The sequence below is a fragment of the Ranitomeya variabilis genome, chromosome 1 (assembly GCF_051348905.1).
Source record: "Ranitomeya variabilis isolate aRanVar5 chromosome 1, aRanVar5.hap1, whole genome shotgun sequence".
In the NCBI taxonomy this organism is placed as follows: domain Eukaryota; kingdom Metazoa; phylum Chordata; class Amphibia; order Anura; family Dendrobatidae; genus Ranitomeya; species Ranitomeya variabilis.
This window is the reverse complement of record NC_135232.1, coordinates 606,823,567-606,849,167: the sequence shown is the minus strand read 5'-3', so window position 1 is coordinate 606,849,167 and position 25,601 is coordinate 606,823,567. Positions and strand designations below refer to the sequence as shown.

General features: G+C 49.6%; 1 protein-coding gene and 1 long non-coding RNA gene across 3 annotated transcripts in view; one reads left to right on the top strand and one right to left on the bottom strand.

Annotated features, from left to right (window-relative positions):
* Positions 1–6,596, top strand: part of LOC143770466 (uncharacterized) — a 54,613-nt gene extending 48,017 nt beyond the window's left edge. Inside the window, exon 3 of the long non-coding RNA XR_013214638.1 lies at positions 6,393–6,596. This is a non-coding gene — a long non-coding RNA (uncharacterized LOC143770466). The remainder of the gene's footprint in view (positions 1–6,392) is intronic.
* Positions 1–25,601, bottom strand: part of LOC143770417 (Fc receptor-like protein 5) — a 160,831-nt gene that overhangs the window by 132,992 nt on the left and 2,238 nt on the right. For both annotated transcript variants that reach the window (XM_077260042.1, XM_077260034.1), the window contains exons 2-4: positions 6,151–6,171; positions 5,856–5,876; positions 5,518–5,775 (exon numbers count right to left, since the gene is read on the bottom strand). In XM_077260042.1, the coding sequence (XP_077116157.1) occupies positions 5,518–5,775; positions 5,856–5,876; positions 6,151–6,171 (300 nt within the window). The remainder of the gene's footprint in view (positions 1–5,517; positions 5,776–5,855; positions 5,877–6,150; positions 6,172–25,601) is intronic.

Sequence of the window (25,601 nt, the reverse complement as noted above, 5' to 3'; positions counted from 1 at the left end):
CAGGACTGGGGAAAATCACCAAGGACAGTGTGGATCATCTTCTCCTCTTCCACAGGTGTTGAGATTCCTGGAGCCGTTTCCCCCTCTCTCAATTTATCAGGGCAGATCTTAAGGTGATCCCTGGATATCGCTGTCGAGGTCTCCCCTCCGTCCTTGCTGATGAGACAGACCTTCGTGTTGTCGAAATCAGATGGCAGGATGGTATACGGTTCCACTTCCCATTGGTCATCGAGCTTGTGTAGTCTCCTCTTTCGTTTGAGTACTTGCTCACCAGGTGACAGGGGAATCGCAGGAGCGTGCTGGTTGTAGTCCCTTTCTTGTTTTTGCCTAGCCTGGGCGAGACTTCTTTCTACGCACTCCTGTACTTTGCGGTACCTTTGCTGCCTCTCTACATCCCAATCTGCATCCGGTGAGGTATCTTCGGGGACTAGGACCCCCATGTCTAGATCAACGGGTAACTGGCTAGACCTTCCTCGCATCAGGTATGCTGGAGTGCAGTTGGTAGAATTTACTGGGATGTGATTGTATATATCCACCAAGTCAGGCAACTTTGTCGGCCACAGGTTCCGTTCCTCTACGGGCAAGGTCTTCAATAAGTCAATCACCACTTGGTTCATCTTTTCACACATCCCATTGGTTTGAGGATGGTACGGTGTGGTTCTGATCTTCTTACACCCGTACAGTTGGCAGAACTCTTGGAACATTTCTGCTTCGAAGGCTAGTCCCTGATCGGTCAGTACCTTCTCCGGGTAGCCATGGAGCCTACAAAAGTACTGCTGGAAGGCCTTGGCGGCAGTCCTGGCCGTTAGATCCTTGACAGGTACAACCACCAAAAATCTGGAGTAGTGATCTACGATGGTAAGAGCGTAGATATAGCCTGACCGGCTAGGTGTCAGCTTCACATGATCCAGCACGACCAGTTCGAGCGGCCGTTTGGTGATGATAGGCCGCAGGGGAGCCCGTTGGCTGTCACGGTCCTTCCTGCGTAGGCTACATGGACCACACTCCCGACACCACTTCTCAATGGCTCTCTTCATGCCAATCCAATAGAACCTCCCTCGGAGCAGCCTCTCTAGCTTCCTCCATCCAAAGTGTCCGGCTCCATCGTGGTAGGCTCCCAGAACCATGGGCGCATCCCGCCTCGGTACCACTATCTGCCACACCAATTCATGAGTACGTGGGTCGATGCTCCTCCGGCACAGCTTGCCATCATGGATAAACAGTTTGCTTCTCCCCCGCCACAGCTGTTGGGTCTCCTGTGCCGGGATGCAACCCTGCCTGCGTCAAGAGCTCTTTCACCCGACGGACCACGGGGTCACCATCCTGGGTTTCCGCCCACCCGTGGTGGGGCAGGGGGTTCAGCGTGGCACCCGGTTGGTTTTGGTGCCTGTTCCTCACATGATGGGAGTTCAGAGTGGCTTTAGGGCGATGGAATGCAGGTAGCTCCACCTCTTCAAGTGCCTCCGGGTCTTCCTCTGCTTCCGGCAAATTGGGCATTCGAGACAAGGCATCAGCATTTGCATTCTTGTGTCCTGCCCGGTACTTGATGGTGAAGTTGTAGTTGGACAGCCGGGCCATCCATCGCTGTTCCAAGGCCCCGAGCTTGGCGGTGTCCAGATGTGTTAACGGATTGTTATCCGTGAAGACAGTGAATTTCGCTGAGGCCAGGTAGTGTTTGAACCTCTCTGTCAAGGCCCAGACGATGGCAAGGAATTCCAGCTTAAAGGAACTGTAGTTGTCAGGGTTCCTTTCCGTGGGATGAAGTTTCATGCTGGCGTAAGCGATTACCCTCTCCTTGCCCTTCTGGACCTGGGACAGCACGGCTCCCAATCCTACATTGCTGGCATCCGTGTACAGCACAAACGGTTGGTCGTATTCGGGGTAGGCCAGTACCTCTTCAAGCAAGTGAAGGATCCTTCCAGCCCCTCGTTCCAATCAAATGGGGTGTTCTTCCCCTTGGTCTTCTTCGATTGGCCCACCAACAGGTCTTGCAAGGGCGCGGCCTTCTTGGTGAAGTCCTTAATGAACCTCCAGTAATAGCCTACCAGCCCGAGGAATTGCCGGACTTCGTGGAGGTTGCTGGGCTTCGGCCAATCCTGGATCACCGTGACCTTGTCGGGGTCTGGGGCCACTCCTTCAGCGCTCACCACATGGCCCAGGTACTGCACTTTAGGTTTCAGCAGATGACATTTGGACGGTTTCACCTTTAAGCCAAAGTTGGACAGGGCTTCAAACACCTCAGCCAGGTGTTTCAAATGGTCTTCGTAGGTCTTGGAGAAGACAATGACATCATCCAAATACAGCAGTACGGTTTCAAAGTTCTTGTGCCCCAGACAGCACTCCATCATCCTCTGGAACATCCCCGGGGCATTGCACAATCCAAAGGGCATGTAGTTGAATTCGCAGAGACCCATCGGTGTCGTGAAGGCCGTCTTCTCTTTGTCTGCCTCCGCCACGGGAACCTGCCAGTACCCACTGGTGAGATCTAAGGTAGAGAAGTAGTTAGCAGATTTTAAGGCAGCCAGAGACTCCTCTATCCTGGGCAGTGGGTATGCGTCCTTATGTGTAATACGATTCAACTGCCTGTAATCAACACACATCCTCATTGTACCATCCTTCTTTTTAACCAGGACTAATGGAGCTGCCCAGGGGCTACAACTGTCTCTCACCACCCCAGCCTCCTTCATTTCTCGCAACATGTCCTTGGCACACTGGTAATGAGCTGGGGGTACAGGGCGGTATCTCTCTTTTATGGGTCGGTGATCTCCCGTGGGGATGTGATGTTGGATCCCTTTCACCTGCCCAAAATCTAAGGGGTGTTTGCTGAATACCTGCTCGTACTCGTGAACCACCCTGTAAGCCCCTTGTTTTTGATGGGATGGGGTAGAGTCAGTGCCCACATGCAATTCCCGACACCAATCTTTCGAGTGCCCTTTAGAACCGTTGTCCTCTGCCACGTTTGACGGGACCAAGGGTTCAGGTGTCTGTATCACATTATTATTGACAGCGAACAGTTTGGCGAGCGTGGCATACTTGGTAAGGTGAACTTCTTCCTCCCCACAATTGAGGACACGTACGGGCACCCTCCCCTGGCGGACATCAACCACCCCCCGAGCTGTCAGGATAGTAGGCCTATTATCCAAATACACGGGTTCTACTGTTGTGAACTGTGTTTCTGGGCTCCCTCTGGTGGTCACTAACGGTCACTAACGGCCGAGGCTCTGGGCATCAGCCTCGGCGGCGAATGGGACATCCGACGCCACCTCCTGGTGGTATGTGAGAGCGGGATGCCTGGGAAGTGCTGCACGGCTAGGCTGTCGCTCCTGCAATGCCTGGATAGCTTTATCCTTGAATTGCGCAAAAGTCAAGTCTGGATTTTGCATGGCCCGGAAGTGCAATTGGCTCCGTTGGTGACTGCACAGGAGCCCCTCAATGAACCGCTCCTTCAGGAGTTTATCCTCATCCTGCATGCTGTCGGGGTCACTCTGCTTAATGGCCCCCATCGCCTCCTGGAGAGTAAGGGCATAGTCCCGTAAGCTATCCTGCTATCTCTGTTTGCATCCATAGAAAGTCAATTTAATTTCCGTAGCTGTACGGGTATCGAAGGTGGCTTTAAGCTTTGCAAAAACCTGCTGTGCTGTCCCCTTATCCGCGGCGGGCCAGGACTTCATTTCTCTCAGAGCTGCTCCAAAGAGTTGGCCGGTTATCATATGGACCTTCTGAGGCTCTGTCAAGGGATAGAACTCGAACAGGCTGCAGATCCCTTCTTTAAAGTCAGTGAAGGTATGCGACTCCCCGGAGTATCGTGGGAGCCAGGCCGCTCCGGGCAGGTATGGCATAGAGAAGGGCATTATGGCCTTTGTGGTAGCGGCAGTGTCCAACTGGCCGATGGGGGCAGCGGGCTCCGGGGCTGCCAGTGGTGGTATTAGGGCCGCGGCTTTACCTGCTGCGGGGACCGGAGCTGCCCCTGCGTCCACAGCTGCGGCCGCCACCTCCTCTCCTCCCGACTCGGACATGGCTGTCCCTTCCTCCCACTAACCTGCTGGAGGTCGGAGTTCCTCTTCCGGGATTGGCACCTTCCGCGCTTTCTCGTTCCGCACTTCTTTTCGACCGGTTCCGCCCACGAAGCTGAGGCTCCTCCCTCCGTGCGCGGCGATGGCGAATTGTGGCGGGAATTCTTGGCGCAAATACAATGCACAGTCAATAAGTCACAGTCCAAGCATAATAAATCACAGTTCCAAGGCACACATGACCCGATTCTTCAGGCTTAAGTAGATCCTGTTCGTGACGCCAAGTTGTAGCGCCCCCACTGCCGCAGGGCCGAGGGGTACCCGGGACCGGGCCTCTGAGTCTCTGCTCTGGGGTTGTCACGGTGGCTAGGCCCGGTCCGTGACCCTGCTGAGGGGCGTACAGTAATAGATGTGGATGGTGGTGGTGGTGCGGTGCAGTAAATAACGAGGACACCAGGTTGCAGTCTCTTTACCTCTTTACTGAAGGCTTCAGGTGTCCAACCCAGGGCACTGTTAACCGGGCTGTCTGAGACCGGCCGGTCCGAAGGCACATCAGGAGTCCCCTTCACAGGTGGGAATCAGCGTCTACCTTCTAGCGCCTGTGTGTTGTAGTGCTTCCCTGCTGAGCACCCCGGGATAGTTCTCACAACTGCTTCTGTCTTTCTCTGATGCTCGTTCTCTCCGTCCCCCAGATGATATGGCAGGACGCACCCGTATGACGGGGTAGGCCTGGAGTTATTCTGGGACTCTAGAGTCGCCCTTCTCCCGCAGCTGCCTTCGTTGTCTGCTTAGGTGATATGTGTGAGACAGCCAACCTATAATTGGCTGTCCTGCCGTGGTTTGAAGTATTGCTTAAAGTCTCTTACTTTCTCGGCGTTCCGGCCACCGACTGTTTGCGCCTCAGAAGGATGTTGCCTCGGTCTTACAGCACAACTCCTTCTGGTTCTATTGCCTCTTTGCTGTATTCCTGTTTTCTTACTCGGCACAATAAACTTCACTTCTTGTCCTTTCTTTAGGAATCTGTCAGGATCCCATCCCTGACAGGTCCTCTCTCTAGCTCTTCCCAGTTACTTCTCTGTCTTCCTGTCCAACCCCCAGTTTTACCAGAGTGTGAGGAGTGGCCTACTAGATAGAACCACTCCCCCTGGTGGCCGGAGTGTGAAGTGTAGTGCGAGTGTTACCTGATCAGGTGAACTCCTTTAGTGCAGTCAGACGTAACATCACCCCCCTTAGCGGCGGAGCGACATTACTGCAACGACCAGGAGTCTGGGGCGCTGCACACACCCATAGAATATACAAAAAATCTCAAAAATGTTTATTATACCTCAAAAAAGACAAATACAGGCATACAGTGAAGACTGTTTTCAGCAGTCTATAACCTGTATGCCGATACTAATAGTTTAAATGGGTCAAATGTAGTGACAGATTCTCTTTAACTTCTCTCCACCTTCAAAAATGACTGATATAAAAGTAAGCAGACATTATACAGTACATGTCATTGTCTTACCTGTTATTACATGTGGTCGAACAGGTTCACTTTTCAGACTGGTGCGGGTCTGACACTGGTATACTGCCCGATCATACAACTGAATGGAGGAGACAGTGAAGTTCTGGCCCTTTACATCCATCTGAATGTCATTCCGGTACCAAGTGTATGTGTCATTGTCCTTCACATTGTATGGGTGGAGGCAAGATATGGTCAACGTTTCATTGTAGAACATCATTCTCCAGTCAGGTGTAAAGGACACAACAGGCCTGTCCACATCTATGATAGGGCAGAAAACACCAATATTAGGATGAGGCTCACATGCTCTACCTATCTATGCATAGTATTTACCAACTCACCTGGTTTTTCTACCTCTTCAGCTAAAAAAATAACAAAACGGGTAGAAAAATGTGAATTCACTGTATGGGAGATGTGATTACTAAACTATTTCTTCAGAAATGTGTCATAATTAAATAATAAATACTAAGAATAGAATGGTCACTACAAGACTCCCCTCTTTTCTTTTTTACTCTTAATGCTCCAACACCCCTCTTCCATTTTCTACCCATTTAAAAGTAAATTAACCTCTCCATACTTTTTCCCAGTTGTCAGCAACCAATAATACTTTTTTTCACAAAATACACTAATACTCACCGAAAATGGGTAGAAAAGTTACTGTGTGAAAAGAAAAAGACAAGACTTCAATGAATCAATTATGTTATGCTTTCTTCTATTATTATATATTATTGTTTTTATATCATTATATATTATATGACATATTTATTATGTTGTTATATGTAATATAATGTTATATTGTCATATCTTATATGATGCTTATCATAGTGTTTTATTATATTGTTCTATATTATGAGTTATTATATATTTTATATTTACAGTGCCTTGCGAAAGTATTCGGCTCCCTGGAATTTTTCAACCTTTTCCCACATATCATTCTTCAAACATAAAGATATCAAATGTAAATTTTTGGTGAAGAATCAACAAGTGGAACACAATTGTGAAGTTAAACTAAATTTATTGCTTATTTTAAATTTGTGTGGAAATTCAAAAACTGAAAAGTGGGGTGTGCAATATTATTCGGCACCTTTACTTACAGTGCAGCAAACTCACTCCAGAAGTTCATTGTGGATCTCTGAATGATCCAATGTTGTCCTAAATGCCTAATGATGATAAATATAATCCACCTGTGTGTAATCAAGTCTCCGTATAAATGCACCTGCTCTGTGATAGTCTCAGGGTTCTGTTTGAAGCACAGAGAGCATCATGAAGGCCACTAAGGGGAGTGATGTTACGTCTGATTGCACTAAAGGAGTTCACCTGACCAGGTATCACACACACACACTACACTTCACACTCCGGCCACCAGGGGGAGTGGTTCTATCTAGTAGGCCACTCCTCACGCTCTGGTAAAACTGGGGGTTGGACAGGAAGTTAGAGAGAAAGTAGCTGGGAAGAGCTAGAGAGAGGACCTGTCAGGGGTGGGATCCTGGCAGAGTCCTAGAAAGGGACAGATCATCACAGAGTTGTGCCTGTGCCTTACAGTTGCAGACTCCTAAGAAAGGACAAGAAGCAAGGTTTATTGTGGTGAAGTGAGAAACGGAAATACAGCAAAAAGGAGATAATACCAGAAGGAGTTAGAGTGCCCCCACTGCCGCAAGGCCGAGGGGTACCCGGTACCAGACCTCTGAGTCTCTGCTCTGGGGTGGTTACGGTGGCTAGACCCGGTCCGTGACCCTGCTGAGGGGCGTCCAATGAAAGGAGTGAATGTGATTCTGTTGTGGTGTGGTGCCGGCCGCAGTAAATAACGAGGACACCAGGTTGCAGTCTCTTTACCTCTTTACTGAAGGCTTCAGGATCCTCAGTCCAGAATACGGTTAACCGGGCTACTTGTTATGAACTGGTGGCTTAGGAGCAGCATGAGATCTGCTCTGGAGGAGGTGGTACCTGTACTGACCGCAGACCCTGAACTTAACACAACAACTAGAAGTAGCCATGGGATGTACCTAACACAGCCTAGACACCTCGACACAGCCGGAGGACTAGATACCCCTAAAGATAGAAACAGGAAAGCTATCTTGCCTCAGAGAAAATCCCCAAAGGATAGACAGCCCCCCACAAATATTGACTGTGAGAGGAGAGGGAAATAACATACGCAGAATGAAACCAGGATTTAGCAAAGGAGGCCACTTCTAGCTAAATAGAAAGGATAGGACAGAGTACTATGCGGTCAGTATTAAAATACTAGAAAATATCTACCACAGAGAATACCAAAATCTCCACACCTAACTAAAGGCATGGAGGGTAAATCTGCTTCTCCAGAGCTTCCAGCTTGACTGAATGAATCCACACTGACAAAGCTGGACAAGAAAAAACATAGAAATGCACTGAACTATAAAGTCCACAGTATGTGGACTGCAAAAACAAAGCCAGGACTTATCTTTGATGATTTGGACAGAATAGCAGGAGAATCCAGGAGAGATGTGAATCCACCAAGAAACAATGGACAACTGGCACTAACTAAAGGATCTAGCCAGACTAAATAGCCCAGACAGGATTGGTAATAAGTGGAAGCACCTGATGACTACTGAAATAGAAAGGAGCAGCGGTACCACTTATAACCACCGGAGGGAGCCCAAGAGCAGAACTCACAACATTACCACTTATAACCACCGGAGGGAGCCCAAGAGCAGACTTCACAACAGTACCCCCCCTTGAGGAGGGTTCACCAGAGCCCCCAGGCCGATCAGGACGAGCCAAATGAAAAGCACGCACCAAATCAGCCGCATGAACATCGGAGGCAAAAACCCAAGAATTATCCTCCTGGCCATAACCCTTCCATTTGACAAGATACTGAAGCCTCCGCCTCGAAAAACGAGAATCCAAAATTTTCTCAACCGCATACTCCAACTCCCCATCAACCAACACCGGGGCAGGAGGATCAACAGAGGGAACAACGGGCACCACATATCTCCGCAATAAAGATCTATGGAAAACATTATGAATGGCAAAAGAGGCTGGAAGGGCCAAACGAAAAGACACAGGATTGATAATCTCAGAAATCTTATAAGGACCAATAAAGCGAGGCTTGAACTTAGGGGAAGAAACCTTCATAGAAACATGACGGGAAGACAACCAGACCAAATCCCCAACCCAAAGCCGGGGACCAACACACCGACGACGGTTAGCAAAACGTTGAGCCTTCTCCTGAGACAATGTCAAATTGTCTACCACATGAATCCAAATCTGCTGTAACCTGTCCACCACAGAATCCACACCAGGACAATCAGAAGGCTCAACCTGCCCTGAAGAAAAACGAGGATGGAAACCAAAATTACAAAAGAAGGGCGAAACCAAAGTAGCCGAACTAGCCTGATTATTAAGGGCAAACTCGGCCAATGGCAAGAAAGCCACACAATCATCCTGATCAGCAGACACAAAGCATCTCAAATAAGTTTCCAAAGTCTGATTAGTTCGCTCGGTTTGGCCATTTGTCTGAGGATGAAATGCGGAAGAAAAAGACAAATCAATGCCCATCCTAGCACAAAAGGCTCGCCAAAACCTAGAAACAAACTGGGAACCTCTGTCAGACACAATATTCTCAGGAATGCCATGTAAACGAACCACATGCTGAAAAAACAACGGAACCAAATCGGAAGAGGAAGGCAACTTAGGCAAGGGTACCAAATGAACCATCTTAGAGAACCGATCACCAACCACCCAGATAACAGACATCTTCGGGGAAAAAGGGAGATCTGAAATAAAATCCATAGAAATATGCGTCCAAGGCCTCTCAGGGAACGGCAAAGGCAAAAGCAACCCACTAGAGCGGGAACAGCAGGGCTTGGCCCGTGCACAAGTCCCACAGGACTGCACAAAAGAACGCACATCCCGTGACAAAGAAGGCCACCAAAAGGACCTACCAACCAAATCTCTGGTACCAAATATCCCAGGATGGCCAGCCAACACAGAACAATGAACCTCAGAAATCACCTTACTAGTCCATCTATCAGGAACAAACAGTTTCCCCGCTGGACAGCGATCAGGTTTATCAGCCTGAAATTCCTGAAAAACCCGTCGTAAATCAGGGGAGATGGCAGAAAGAATCACCCCCTCCTTGAGAATACCAACTGGCTCAAGGACTCCAGGAGAATCAGGCAAAAAGCTCCTAGAGAGGGCATCAGCCTTAACATTCTTAGAACCCGGAAGATACGAGACCACAAAATCAAAACGGGAGAAAAACAGGGACCATCAAGCCTGTCTAGGATTCAACCGCTTGGCAGACTCGAGGTAAATCAGATTTTTATGATCGGTCAAGAGTCAGACCACAACACGGTGCTTGGCCCCCTCAAGCCAATGTCGCCACTCCTCAAATGCCCACTTCATAGCCAACAACTCCCGATTGCCGACATCATAATTGCATTCCGCAGGCGAAAACTTTCGGGAAAAGAAGGCATACGGTTTCATCAAGGAACCATCAGAATTCCTCTGAGACAAAACGGCCCCTGCCCCAATCTCAGAAGCGTCAACCTCAACCTGAAAAGGAAGTGAAACATCCGGCTGACGCAACACAGGGGCAGAAGTAAACCGGTGTTTAAGCTCCTGAAAGGCAGAAACAGCCGCAGAGAACCAATTCGTCACATCAGCGCCTTTCTTCGTCAAATCGGGCAGGGGTTTAACCACACTGGAGAAGTTGACAATGAAACGGCGATAAAAATTAGCAAAGCCCAAAAATTTCTGAAGGCTCTTCACAGATGTGGGTTGAACCCAATCATGAATGGCCTGAACCTTAACAGGATCCATTTCTATAGACGAAGGAGAAAAAATGAAACCCAAAAAAGAAACCTTCTGAACTCCAAAGAGGCACTTAGACCCCTTCACAAATAAAGCATTATCACGAAGGATCTGAAATACCATCCTGACCTGTTTCACATGAGACTCCCAATCATCGGAAAAAATCAAAATATCATCCAAATATACAATCATGAATTTATCAAGATAATTGCGGAAAATATCATGCATGAAGGACTGAAACACAGATGGAGCATTAGAAAGCCCGAAAGGCATCACAAGGTATTCAAAATGGCCTTCGGGCGTATTAAACGCAGTTTTCCATTCGTCACCCTGTTTGATACGAACAAGATTATACGCCCCTCAAAGGTCAATCTTAGTAAACCAACTAGCCCCCTTAATCCTAGCAAACAAATCAGAAAGCAAAGGCAAAGGGTATTGAAATTTGACCGTGATCTTATTCAAGAGGCGAAAATCAATACAGGGTCTCAAGGAGCCATCCTTCTTGGCAACAAAAAAGAACCCCGCTCCCAATGGTGACGAAGATGGCCGAATATGCCCCTTCTCCAAGGACTCCTTAACATAATTCCGCATGGCGGCATGTTCTGGCACAGACAGGTTGAAAAGTCAGCCCTTAGGGAACTTACATTCTGGAATCAAGTCAATAGCACAATCACAGTCCCTATGCGGAGGAAGGGAACTGGACTTGGGCTCATCAAACACCTCCTGGAAATCTGACAAAAACTCAGGAATTTCAGAAGAGGGAGAAGAGGAAATTGACATCAAAGGAACGTCATTATGAACCCCCTGACAACCCCAACTAGTCACAGACATAGATTTCCAATCCAGCACTGGATTATGTACCTGTAACCATGGAAAACCCAGTACAATAACATCACGTAAATTATGCAACACCAGAAAACGACAATCTTCCTGATGTGCTGGCACCATGCACATGGTCAGCTGTGTCCAAAACTGAGGTTTATTTTTAGCCAAAGGTGTAGCATCAATGCCCCTTAAAGGAATAGGATTCTGCAAAGGCTGCAAGGGGAAACCACAAAGCCTGGCGAATTCTAAGTCCATCAAGTTCAAAGCGGCGCCTGAATCCACAAACACCATGACAGAAAATGACGACAATGAGCAGATCAAGGTCACAGATAAGAGAAATTTAGGCTGTACAGTACTGATGGTAACAGACCTAGCGACTCTCTTAGTACGCTTAGGACAATCAGAAATAACATGAGCAGAATCGCTGCAGTAAAAACACAACCTATTCTGACGTCTGAATCCTTGCCGTTCAGCTCTAGTCAAAATCCTATCACACTGCATAGGCTCAGGACTCCGCTCAGAGGACAACGCCATCGTGTGCACAACTCTGCGCTCGCGCAAGCGCCGATCAATCTGAATGGCCAGAGACATAGAATCACTCAGACCAGCAGGCGTGGGGAACCCCACCATAACATCTACAACGGCTTCAGAAAGACCCTTTCTGAAAATTGCCGCCAAAGCATCCTCATTCCATTTAGTGAGCACAAACCATTTTCTAAATTTCTGGCAGTATGATTCTGCCGCTTCCTGACCCTGACACAGGGTCAACAAGGTTTTTTCTGCATGATCCACTGAATTAGGTTCATCATACAATAACCCTAGCGCCTGAAAAAAGGTGTCTACATTAAGCAAAGCAGGATTCCCTGATTCAAGGGAGAATGCCCAGTCCTGAGGGTCACCACGCACCAGGGAGAGGAAAATTGTAACTTGCTGAATGGGATCACCAGAGGAACGTGGTTTCAGAGCAAAAAACAGTTTGCAGTTATTTCTAAAGCTCAAAAACTTGGACCTGTCCCCAAAAAACAAATCAGGAGTTGGAATTCTAGGCTCTAAAACCGGAGTCTGGACAACATAATCAAAAATACCCTGTACTCTTGCAGCAAGTTGATCCACACGAGAAGATAAACCCTGAACATCCATGCCAGCGCCAAACTCCTGAACCACCCAGAGATTAAGAGGGAAAAGAAGACAAAGTAGACTGCAGAAAAAAAAATGGCTCAGCACTTTTCTTCCCTTCTTTTGAGATGCATTTAACTCATTGTGGGCCAGTTGTACTGTTATGAACTGGTGGCTTAGGAGCAGCATGAGATGTGCTCTGGAGGAGGTGGTACCTGTACTGACCGCAGACCCTGAACTTAACACAACAACTAGAAGTAGCCGTGGGATGTACCTAACACGGCCTAGACACCTCGACACAGCCGGAGGACTAGATACCCTTAAAGATAGAAACAGGAAAGCTATCTTGCCTCAGAGAAAATCCCCAAATGATAGACAGCCCCCCACAAATATTGACTGTGAGACGAGAGGGAAATAACATACGCAGAATGAAACCAGGATTTAGCAAAGGAGGCCACTTCTAGCTAAATAGAAAGGATAGGACAGAGTACTATGCGGTCAGTATTAAAATACTAGAAAATATCTACCACAGAGAATACCAAAATCTCCACACCTAACTAAAGGCATGGAGGGTAAATCTGCTTCTCCAGAGCTTCCAGCTTGACTGAATGAATCCACACTGACAAAGCTGGACAAGAAAAAACATAGAAATGCACTGAACTATAAAGTCCACAGCATGTGGACTGCAAAAACAAAGCCAGGACTTATCTTTGATGATTTGGACAGAATACCAGGAGAATCCAGGAGAGATGTGAATCCACCAAGAAACAATGGACAACTGGCACTAACTAAAGGATCTAGCCAGACTAAATAGCCCAGTCAGAATTGGTAATAAGTGGAAGCACCTGATCACTACTGAAAACCAAAGGAGCAGCGGTACCACTTATAACCACCAGAGGGAGCCCAAGAGCAGAACTCACAACATTACCACTTATAACCACTGGAGGGAGCCCAAGAGCAGAATTCACAACAGCTACTTGAGTCCGGCCGGTCTGATGGCACCTCCAGAGTTCCCTTTGCAGGTGGAAATCTGTGCCTTCCTTCTAGCGCTTGTGTGTTGTGGTCCTCCCCTGCTGTTCTTACGGGATAGTCCCCACAACTGTTGTGTCTGTTTCTGAAGTTCCCTCACAACTCGATGATGATGTTCTGCTTCATCCCCCAGATGATATGGCTAGGACGCACCCGTATGATGGGTAGGCTCGGAGGTCTTCCGGGACCCTAGAGTTGCCCCTCTCCAAATGTTGCCCCCTGTGTCTGCTTAGGTGATTTTGGGTGAGACAGCCCGCCTATAACTGACTGTCCTGCCATAGGTTTGAAGTAAGGCCTGGAGCTCGATACTTCCTCGGCGTTTCCGGCCACCGGCTGCACGCCTCAGTAGGATGTTGCCTCATCTTACAGCACGACTCCTACTGGTGATTCTCCTAGTTGCGTTGATCTCGTTTCTCACTCGCTTAAAACCTCGCTTCTTGTCCTTTCTTAGGGTACCGCCGCAATGACGTGCAGGCACGGTCCCATAACTTTCCTTCTGTTGGCTAGGCCTCTGTCAGGATCCCACCCCTGACAGGGACCCCCCTGAATCTTCCCCTGCAACACCGTCTGCCACAGGATGTTGCCTGGTTCCAACCCAGTCAGCTTTCTCTCTAACTTCCTATCTAACCCCCAGTTTTACCAGATTGTGAGGAGTGGCCTAATACATAGCATTCTTAGGTCCCCCTGGAGGCCAGACTGTGAAGTGTATTGGTGTCTGTGATACCTGGTCAGGTGAACTCCTTCAGTGCCATCAGACGTACCATAGCTCCCCTTAGCGGCGGAGCATCAGTACTGCAACGACCAGGACTCTGGGGCACTGCACTCCCCCCGGTTAAATCCAGTACTCCCGGACTAGGAAGAAAACAACAATACATGTCAGCCAAAATACAAACAATTTTTGAAATGCAATAACAAGTAAACTTGAAAACAGCTTCCCTTTATGGGAGGTGAGGACACTTGAACGTTACAAACATGGTTAAATATTTTAAATAACATACTATAAATAACTTCTCTTACCCAACCGGGTATTCTACTTAGTGCAATTTTTGAACAATAATTTAACATTGCCTTTAAGGACGTATACGCTGAATCCACTAAAGACCTTCTTATAAAACACTATAAGGCTAATCAACTTTTCTTCATTTTCCATCTTTACATCTGCAGGACCGCCTGTCTATCTGCCCCAGGCCTACTGCCTCTCGCTCTGTCGCAGGACCGCCCCATTCTCGTCCGGGCCTACTGCCTTTCTGCTACTATACACAGTATAAAACGTATCAACCTTCTCTCAGTTCAAGATCACTGAGCCATCTCTATATGGCTCCTAGGAGGACTCACTGACTAACCCCGTATGGGTTCACTTCCTGTCCTCATTCTCTAACACATTATCAGACATTTCTTACAATCAACTAGCTAACTACATATAACTTTTACATGTAAGCGTTATTAATACTTCTTTTAAAGCATCATTATACTCTAAGAGCTATTGATGAACGTTCCCTTTAAGAGGGAACCAAGTCTCTTGGAGGTAGTGCAACTTCTCAAGCTGCAGGTTCGTATACAGCAAGGGCTCCGATGCTGTTTCCAGGAACAGTTTCTTCGCAAAGAGTCCTTTTCCTTGTAAAACCAGTAGAGGGCACCTTTAAGAAGGTGCAAACTATTTACAATAAGTTTGTAATCATGCAGTGTTCATGATCCAGCAGTTCTTTTCAACAATGATAAACGAGAGACAAAAGCAAAAAGCAAAAGTAGGGATCCCGGGTAAACGAAGGGATCCCTTTAAGAGTTAACCCTAGTTGGGTTGTAGCAGCAAGAAGACACATAGAAAGACGGACAGTTAACTATATACAACTTTGTCGAGCGTTAGGGCTTCATAGTATGTTACAAGACATCAGCCGGTAGTGGACGTCTCCTGACCGCGGCGGCTTCAGTCCCTGGTCTCTGGCTGATGCGATGTCGGTGTCGGTGGTTGGTCTCTCGGGTGCAATCAGGTCACCCGGTGTCTGGATTCGGAGGCTAACCTTAGCTGCAAGCTCGGTAGCCGCAACAAGGCATACCGTGGCGATGGTAGCAAGATCTGTCAAGTCCGGTTCGATCATGGTCGGGGCAACAGGTGACACCCCCTCAGGCCCACATCATTGGACGTTGCGAGCGCACCATCCTTGTGCACTCCTGTGACGGGTGTAGGTCACCTGATCCCCCCTTTGCAATAATGGGTCACCATATCGGTTGTGGAAACGAGTCTTCACGTTGTAACTGGTAATGAAGACGTCAGTCGGTAGTCCCGGTTCCTGTATAGAGCCCCAACCCCGCTTTGGGTGAAAGGCCAGCACAGTTCCCCGCTTTACCACGTCTTTCCTGCCATGCGCAGGCTTTGGGTGTTGTACTTTTGGCGCATCAGTTTGTTCTATCTCTTTTCGGTTTTTCCAATGTAGGATCAGGCATTGTTTATATTGTTCCCAAGTGAGCACAGCAAGGGTGAGGCCTTCCTCCCGAGCTCCATCTGGCCCGATCCAGGGGGTGTCCCACTGGAGGATCACCCCTTCTGAGCTCATGCCTATGGGTTCTCCCATCTTGGTCAGTAGTGGAGGTACCAGCTTCCCCATCGTGTCGGGGGTGAGGATCACCCGCTCCACCGAGAGGAAATGGTTATTGTTGGGGTGAGGAGCGGTCGCGGGAGCGGGATCGGTCAGAAGAGCAGGATCGGTCAGGGGAGCAGAATCGGCCAGGGGAATAGGGGTGCCTTCCATACCTGTGCCTGATGTGATTCCACCAATGTCGATCCGTTCCGCTGACAAGGACACTGGAATCGGCTGCAGCCCGGACCGCGGCTCCTCCAAGGTGGCCTCTCGATGTGGCTTCGCTCTCCATGGCTCCGTGGTTGGGATAGGTAGGCTCGGCTCCTCCGCCGGTGGCTCCAAGGAGTTCAGATCCTTCAGCTGCGGTGGATGCGAGTCAGTCTCTGGTAGGTGAGGGCAAGCCAGGATCACTTCGCCGTCGCTCGGGCACCTGCTGATCATCTTCGCTGTCTTGAGATCGGCAGCCGTGCATGCACCTGACTCCGCCATTTCTCCAAGGCCGAGCTCCCTCTTCACCTCGTTCCCGCCATTGCAAATCAGGGGGCGGTTCTCCTCTGCCGCTGGGCAGGTCGTCATCTCGCATCAGAAGTCGGAGGGGGCGGTCGCTGCTTTTGGCGCCGCTTTGGTAGTCTCCTCCCATGGCACGCCCTTCTTCTTCCTCTGCGCTCCCTGTGGCGCTGCAATGGCGGCGGGTTTTGGTGGGAACTTTTGGCGGCAAGTAGCAGTACACAGTCTTTGCAATACGTCACAGTCCAAGCACAATAAATCACAGTTCCAAGGCACACATGACCTGATTCTTCAGGCTTAAGTAGATCCTGTTCGTGACGCCAAGTTGGAGCGCCCCCACTGCCGCAGGGCTGAGGGGTACCCGGTACCCGGCCTCTGAGTCTCTGCTCTGGGGTGGTCATGGTGGCTAGACCCGGTCCGTGACCATGCTGAGGGGCGTCCAATGAAAGAAGTGGATGTGATTCTGTTGTAGTGTGGTGCTGGCCGCAGTAAATAACGAGGACACCAGATTGCAGTCTCTTTACCTTTTTACTGAAGGCTTCAGGATCCTCAGTCCAGAATACGGTTAACCGGGCTACTTGAGTCCGGCCGGTCCGATGGCACCTCCAGAGTTCCCTTTGCAGGTGGAAATCTGTGCCTTCCTTCTAGCACTTGTGTGTTGTGGTCCTCTGTTTTGAATTCCGTTCTTGGGCTCCCTCCGGTGGTTGTAAATGGCACTTTTGTGAATTCTGCCCTTGGGCTCCCTCCGGTGGTTTTAAGTGGAACTGCTGCTCCTTGGGTTTAGCATTAGCAGCTGCTTCCACTGATCGTCTCTCCTGGCTCTGCTATTTAGCCTGGCTCTAGTCTTCAGCCAGTGCCAGCTGTCAATGTTTCTTGGTTGGATTCAGATCTCTCCTTGGATTTTTCTGATAGCCTGTCCATTTCAGCAAAGATAAGTCCTTGCTTGTTCTTTTGTTGTCCACTTGCTGTGGACTTAATCGTGCAGCTCATGTTATGTTTTTTCTTGTCCAGCTTGTCAGTATGATATATTCAGCTTAGCTGGAAGCTCTAGGGAAGCAGATTTGCCCTCCACACCGTGAGTCGGTGTGGAGATTTTTTGTAAACTCTGTGTGGATTTTTGTTAGCTTTTAATACTGACCGCACAGTATTCTTTCCTGTTCTGTCTGTCTAGTTAGAAGTGGCCTCCTTTGCTAAATCCTGTTTTCATTCTGTGTATGTCATTTCCCTCTCCACCCACAGTCAATATTTGTGGGGGGCTGTCTTTCCTTTGGGGATTTTCTCTGAGGCAAGATAGCTTTCTGTTTCCATCTTTAGGGGTAGTTAGTTCTCAGGCTGTGACGAGGTGTCTAGGTAGTGACAGGAACATCCCACGGCTACTTCTAGTGTTGGTGTTAGGATTAGGAACTGCGGTCAGTACAGATACCACCTCCTCAGAGCTCATCCCATGTTGTTCCTTAACCACCAGGTCATAACAGTCCTCCCCTGCTGTGCTTACGGGATAGTCCCCACACCTGTTGTGTCTGTTTCTGAATTTCCCTCACAACTCGATGATGATGTTCTGCTTCGTCCCCCAGATGATATGGCTAGGACGCACCCGTATGACGGGTAGGCTCGGAGGTCTTCCGGGACCCTAGAGTCGCCCCTCTCCAAATGTTGCCCCCTGTGTCTGCTTAGGTGATTTTGGGTGAGACAGCCCGCCTATAACTGACTGTCCTGCCATAGGTTTGAAGTATGGCCTGGAGCTCGATACTTCCTCGGCGTTTCCGGCCACCGGCTGCGCGCCTCAGTAGGATGTTGCCTCGTCTTACAGCACGACTCCTACTGGTGATTCTTCTAGTTGCGTTGATCTCGTTTCTCACTCAGCACAATAAACCTCGCTTCTTGTCCTTTCTTGGGGTACCGCCGCAATGACGTGCAGGCACGGTCCCGTAATGTTCCTTCTGTTGGCTAGGCCTCTGTCAGGATCCCACCCCTGACAGGGACCCCCCTGAATCTTCCCCTGCAACACCCTCTGCCACAGGATGATGCCTGGTTCCAACCCAGTCAGCTTTCTCTCTAACTTCCTATCTAACCCCCAGTTTTACCAGATTGTGAGGAGTGGCCTAATACATAGCACCCTTAGCTCCCCCTGGAGGCCATACTGTGAAGTGTATTGGTGTCTGTGATACCTGGTCAGGTGAACTCCTTCAGTGCCATCAGACGTACCATAGCTCCCCTTAACGGTGGAGCATCAGTACTACAACGACCAGGACTCTGGGGCGCTGCAGAGTCGTGCCTCAAGATCAGCAACATCCTTCTGAGGCGCGTAGCCGGTGGCCGGAACACCGAGAAAGTAAGAGACTCCACGCATTACTTTAGACTACGGCCGGGCAGTTAACCATAGGTTGGCTGTCTCACCATTACAAACTGTGGGAGAGGGGCATCCCTAGGGTCCCTATAAAATAGCTCCAGGCCTACCCCGTCATACGGGTGCGTCCTAGCTATATCATCTGGGGGACAGAGAGAGAGAGAAAGAACAGAAATAGACTTGACAGTTGTGAGGACTATCCCGTGGTGCTCAGCAGGGAAGTACTACAACACACAGGCGCTAGAAGGTAGACACTGATTTCCACCTGCAAAGGGAACTCTGGATGTGCCTTCGGACCGGCCGGTCTCAGCCAGCCCTGTTAACAGTGCTCTGGATTGCGGATCCTGAAGCCTTCAGTAAAGAGGTAGAGACTGCAACCCTGTGTCCTCGTTATTCACCGCGACCTACACTATGCACCATTATCTCATCTTTCATTGGACGCCCCTTAGCAGGGTCACGGACCGGGTGTAGCCACCGTGACGACCCTAGAACTGAGACAGAGAGGCCCGGTACCGAGTACCCCGCGGCCCTGCGTCTGGGGGCGCTCCAGTATCATACCACTGCAAATCTACCAAGACCTGGCCGTCCCTCTAAACTTTAATCTCAAACAAGGAGAAGACTGATCAGAGATGCAGCCAAGAGGCCCATGATCACTCTGGATGAACTGCAGAGATCTACAGCTGAGGTGGGACAGTCTGTCCATAGGACAACAATCAGTCGTACAGAGCACAAATCTGGCCTTTATGGAAGAAAGTGTTGTTTAAAGTTTGCAACAAGCCACCTGGGAGACACACCAAACATGTGGAAGAAAGTGCTCTGGTCAGATGTAACCAAAATTGAACTTTTTGGCAACAATGCCAAATGATATGTTTGGCGTGAAGGCAACACAGCTCATCACCCTGAACACACCATCTCCACTGTCAAACATGGTGGTGGCAGCATCATGGTTTGGGCCTGCTTTTCTTCAGCAGGTACAGGGAAGATGGTTAAAATTGATGGGAAGATGGATGGAGCCAAATACAGGACCATTCTTGAAGAAAACCTGTTGGAGTCTGCAAAAGACCTGAGACTGAGATGGAGATTTGTCTTCCAACAAGACAATGATCCCAAACATAAAGCAAAATCTACAATGGATGGTTCACAAATAAACATATCCAGGTGTTAGAATGGCCAAGTCAAAGTCCAGACCACTGTACAATCGAGAATCTGTGGAAAGAGCTGAAAACTGCTGTTCACAAACGATCTCCATCAGACCTCACTGAGCTCGAGCTGTTTGCCAAGGAAGAATGGGCCAAAATTTCAGTCTCTTGATGTACAAAACTGATAGAGACATACCCGAAGCGACTTGCAGCTGTAATCGCAGCAAAAGGTGGTGCAACAAAGTATTAAGTTAAAGGGGCCGAATAATATTGCACGCCCCACTTTTCAGTTTTTGAGTTTCCATAAAAATTTAATGTTAGGGCTAGCGGAACGCACCAAATAACTAGAGAGATGAAATAAGGTGCGTTTGCAGCCCGGGGTCCACCGTGCAGAGATGGAACCTGCTGCTGAGTAATGACGGACTATATGGCGGTACAATGTGGATACTTACACAGGTTAACTTCACCCTGTGTGAAGGAAGCGAACCCTGCTGCGTCACAGGGCCACGGTACCGCACCAAGAGCGCAAGCAAGGAGTCTCAGAACTCTATCGTGGGACACAGGATTAGAGTTCGTCTAGAGCTCTTGCGCTCGACACCGCAACTGGGGTGTCAGAGTAACTGCAAAAATAACTTAAATGCACAAGAGTGTGTGCAGTGCCGCTCTGGCGGATGCCACTAACCACCCAGACTTGGGATAGAAAAGCGCTCTAATAGTAGCGCATGGCGCCACACTGGCGGTCACAGCAATTAGACACTGTTTCATGTGTTTATTGCTGACAGCTCAGCCGGGCGCTAGATAGCAGACATCCACCTTACACGAGCAGTCATACACAAGGGAGGGGATGATTAATGAACGACTTTCACTCATCAACACACACGATTTCAAGAGTACACTAGCGTATGGCTGAGCGGCTATGCAAACCTTTTATAGCAGCAGTGCTACAAGACCTTCCAGATGGACCAATAGGAGCCGCAACAGGACCTGAGCATGTGACCCCCGACCTCCAATGGGAGGTCATCCCATGGGCATGCTCAGTATGGGAAAAGCAGGACATAGTCCCAGAAAGACCTGCTCGCTGCTGATCATTGCTGGCTACAAAAGCAGAGCCTGGAAGGGCAAGAGTAACCAGTCTTCCAGTATCAGCCTGAGCTAGATGCTGGGACCGACGTCTCCGCTGAGCAGGCTCCACTGCAGCTGGAGAAGAATGGGAGACCGCAGCGAAGATGGTTCGAGAGTCCCCCTGTGCAGAGGTGGGAACTCGACATCTAACATTACCCCTCCTCTTAGGGCCCCCTTCCTAGGACCTCGCTACACTCAAAGGCAGCAATGAGCTGTGGAGCTCAAATATGCTCAGCAGGCTCCCAGGACCTGTCCTCTGGGCCATAACCCCTCCAATCCACCATATAAAAATTTTTACCACGTACCACCTTACACCCCAAGATAGCGTTCACCTCATAATCGTCCTGTAGACGAACCCGATCTCCCGGCAGATGACTTGGAAAACCGGGACATGTGTACGGCTTTAAGAGGGACACATGAAAGGTGTCGGTGATACCTAGGCATGGAGGAAGGGCTAGACGGTAGACCACAGGGTTAACCTGTTCCAGGACCTTGAAGGGACCCAAGTAGCGAGGTGAAAATTTAGTGGACTCAACTCGCAGCCTGATGTTACGGGCAGAGAGCAACACTAAATCGCCAGGAGCAAAAGTCGGAGCGGGGCGCCGATGTGCATCAGCGGAGGACCTCATTTTCTCCTTGGAGGCCCGGATGGCATCCTGAGTGTGGTCCCAAATGTCCCGTGCCTCCACAGCCCAGTCTGCCACCCTGGAGTCGGCGGAAGACACAGGCATAGGCAAAGGAACCCGCGGATGCTGACCGTAGTTAAGGAGGAGTGGGGTCTGCCCAGTGGAGTCGACTAGGGTGTTGTTAAGCGCAAACTCCGCCCACGGTAGCAAGGATGCCCAGTCATCCTGCCTGGCAGAAACAAAATCTCGCAGATATGTGACCAAGGTCTGGCAGGCCCTCTCTACCAACCCATTCATCTCGGGATGGTATGCTGAGGAGAGATTCAACTCTATGCTGAGTAGATGACAAAGCTCTCTCCAGAACCGAGACGCAAACTGGGGACCCCGGTCACTGACAATTTTATCAGGCATACCTTGTAGGCGAAAAATGTGTTTTATAAACAACGCTGCCAAGGCCCGTGCAAAAGGTAGCCGTGGAAGCGGCACCATGTGCACCAATTTAGAAAAATGGTCAGTGATTACCCAAATGATAGTGCAGCCACGGGACTTGGGTAAGCCCACCACAAAATCCATCCCGACCATCTCCCAGGGCCTGTCTGCCACCGGCAGGGGATAAAGTAACCCATCTGGCCGTTGTCGAGGAGACTTATTCTTGGCGCAGCAGACACACGCCCGAATATAGTCTCCGACGTCACGGGCCATATGCGGCCACCAGTACGTCCTCACCAGAAGCTCACATGTCCTCTTGGTCCCAAAATGTCCACCCACTCTGGACGAGTGAGCCCAAGGGAGAACCTCCAGTCGCAGATGTGATGGTACAAATGTCTTGCCCGGGGGCACAGACTCTAGTGAAACCGGAACCACGGTTCTCAGTCTCTCAGAAGGGACAATAAGCCGAGGCTCCTATTCCTCAAATGACACAACGGAGCGAAAGAGAGCATCGGCCCAAAGGTTCTTTTCTCCGGAGAGAAAACTGAGGGTGAAATGGAACCGGGAGAAGAACAGGGACCATCTGGCCTGGCGAGAATTTAGCCGCTGGGCTGCCTGTAAGTACACCAGATTTTTGTGGTCTGTGAAAACTTGGAAGGGAAAGCGACCCCCCTCCAGAAGATGTCTCCACTTTAAGAAAGCCAACTTCATGGCTAGCAACTCCCTGTCCCCGATGGAATAATTCCTCTCCACTGGTGTGAAGGTTTTGGAAAAGAAGAAGCAAGTATGCTTCCGACCTTGAGCATCCTTTTGGAAGAGGACTGCTCCAGCACCAACGGATGAGGCATCCACCTCCATTATAAACGGCTTATCAACATTGGGGCGGTGTAGGATGGGAGCGCTAGCAAAATGAGACTTAATAGAAGTGAAGGCATTGGAGACCTCCTCAGACCACAATTTGGGATTTGCTCCCTTCTTGGTGAGGGCTACCAAGGGAGCTACCAAAGTTGAGAAATGAGGAATTAACTGGCGATAATAGTTAATGAACCCCATAAAGCGCTGCACCGCTTTAAGAGAATGGGGTTCTTGCCAGTCCATCACAGCCTGTAGTTTGGCAGGATCCATAGCCAATCCCTGGGCAGAGATGATATAGCCCAGGAAAGGTAAGGACTCCTGCTCAAACATAAATTTCTCCAACTTGACGTAGAGGGAATTTGCCCGTAAGCGGTCAAAGACTCTGCAAACATCTCTCCGGTGGGAGTCAATATCTGGAGAGTAGATGAGAATATCATCCAAATAGACTACGACCGAGGTGGAGAGCATATCCCGGAAGATATCATTTACAAAGTCTTGGAAAATGGCTGGGGCATTACAGAGCCCAAAGGGCATCACTAGATATTCATAGTGCCCATCCCTGGGGTTAAAAGCCGTCTTCCATTCGTCCCCCTCACAGATGCGAATCAGGTTGTAAGCATCCCGCAGATCTAGTTTAGTAAATACCCTTTCTCCCCAAAGCCTATCAAAGAGCTCAGATATCAGTGGCAGAGGATACTTATTCTTAACGGTGATGGCATTAAGACCCCTGTAGTCTATGCATGGACGTAGCTCCCCATTCTTCTAATGAATCCCCTTGCCAGATTCTCCTGGATGTACTGTGATATTGCCTCCGTCTCCAGGAGAGATAACAGATAGACTCGACCCCGGGGAGGCTCAGCACCAGGCAAGAGGTCAATAGGACAATCATAGGAGCAGTGAGGCTGAAGGGTCTCCACAGCCCTTTTGGAGAACAGGTCCACATAAGGCCAATATTGCTTGGGGAAAGAGGAAAGATCTGCGGGTACCTCAGTAGTAGCAACCTGAACACATTCCCTCTGACATCTACCCCCACAAGATTCACTCCATTCCAAAATTCTGCCTGTGGACCACTCAATGTGAGGAGAGTGGTACCGTAGCCAAGGTATCCCCAACAGGACCTCATCAATTCCCTCAGGAATGATGAGCAGAGAGATGATGAGATGGCTACATGGATAGAGTAAAAGGGATGGTCTGGTGTGTTATCTGTGAGGGCAGTGTCGACCCATTCACCACTCGTACGGTTACAGGTTGAGCAAGCATCACCAGGGGTATTGCGTGTCGTTGAGCGAAGGCAGAAGACATAAAATTGTCCTCCGCCCCGGAATCCATGCAAAGCTCTACCGAATGAGTGGATGAGCCTAAAGTAATTGTCCCCTTAAAGGACAATTTGGAGGCAAACGTCGCCGTGTCTAGTGTACCTCCACCTACTACCACTAGACTATGACGTTTCCCCGACCACTGGGAACATCTGGTGGCAAGATGTCCTGAATGCCAGCAGACATGACAGACCTTGAGTGCACGAGTGGTCCGGGACTTAGATCCCGCTCGTGACAATTCCATGGCCTCATGTGACTCAGGCGCCTGGACCGGAGATTCCAAAGGGGTTGGCGAAGGTGGGAGCCAGCCGAAACCTCTGCCTACACTGGGCTCGCTCTAACCTCCGCTCGTTAAAACGGAGGTCAATACGAGTGGATATAGCTATTAGCTCCTCCAGTGTGGCGGGAATCTCCCTAGTGGCCAAAGCGTCCTTCACATGGTCCACCAGCCCCCTCCAAAATACAGGGATAAGGGCTTTATCCGACCGACCACTCCAGCTCAGATGCTAAGGTGCGGAAGTGGACGTCAAAATGGCTGACCAAGGACGAGCCCTGATTCAATGCAAACAGTTTTAGCACCGTATCATGGGTGACTCGAGGTCCTAAAATGACCTGTTTCAGAGTGCTCAGAAACAGCGGAGCACTCTGCACCACATGACCGCCACGCTCCCATAGCGGCGTAGCCCATTCCAACGCCCTGTCCAACAGGAGAGACAAAATGAATCCCACCTTTGCCCGCTCTGTGGGTAAACGTGCAGCCAGGAGCTCGAGGTATATAGAGCACTGACTCACGAAACCTCTACAAGATTTGCTATCGCCAGAAAATTTATCTGGCAGCGGGAGGCGAGATAGGGTCGGTACAGGGGTGGCAGTTGACAAAGTTGCTGCAGCCACGCTAACAGCCTGAACAGCTACTGCGGTAGCATCCACAGCTGAGGTTGTGCGCTCGAGAGCCGCCAACCTGCCCTCCAGCTGCTGGATGTACCACAAGGATTGCTGTTTGTCTGTCATTGCTAGCCAAACCCTGGCGCTAGTGTAATGTTAGGGCTAGCGGAACGCACCAAATAACTAGAGAGATGAAATAAGGTGCGTTCGCAGCCCAGGGTCCACCGTGCAGAGATGGAACCTGCTGCTGAGTAATGATGGACTATATGGCGGTACAATGTGGATACACACACGGGTTAACTTCACCCTGTGTGAAGGAAGCGAACCCTGCTGCGTCACAGGGCCGCGGTACCGCACCAAGAGCGCAAGCAAGGAGTCTCAGAACTCTATCCCAGGACACAGGATTAGAGTTCGTCTAGAGCTCTTGCGCTCGACACCGCAACTGGGGTGTCAGAGTAACTGCAAAAATAACTTAAATGCACAAGAGTGCGTGCAGTGCCGCTCTGGTGGACGCCACTAACCAC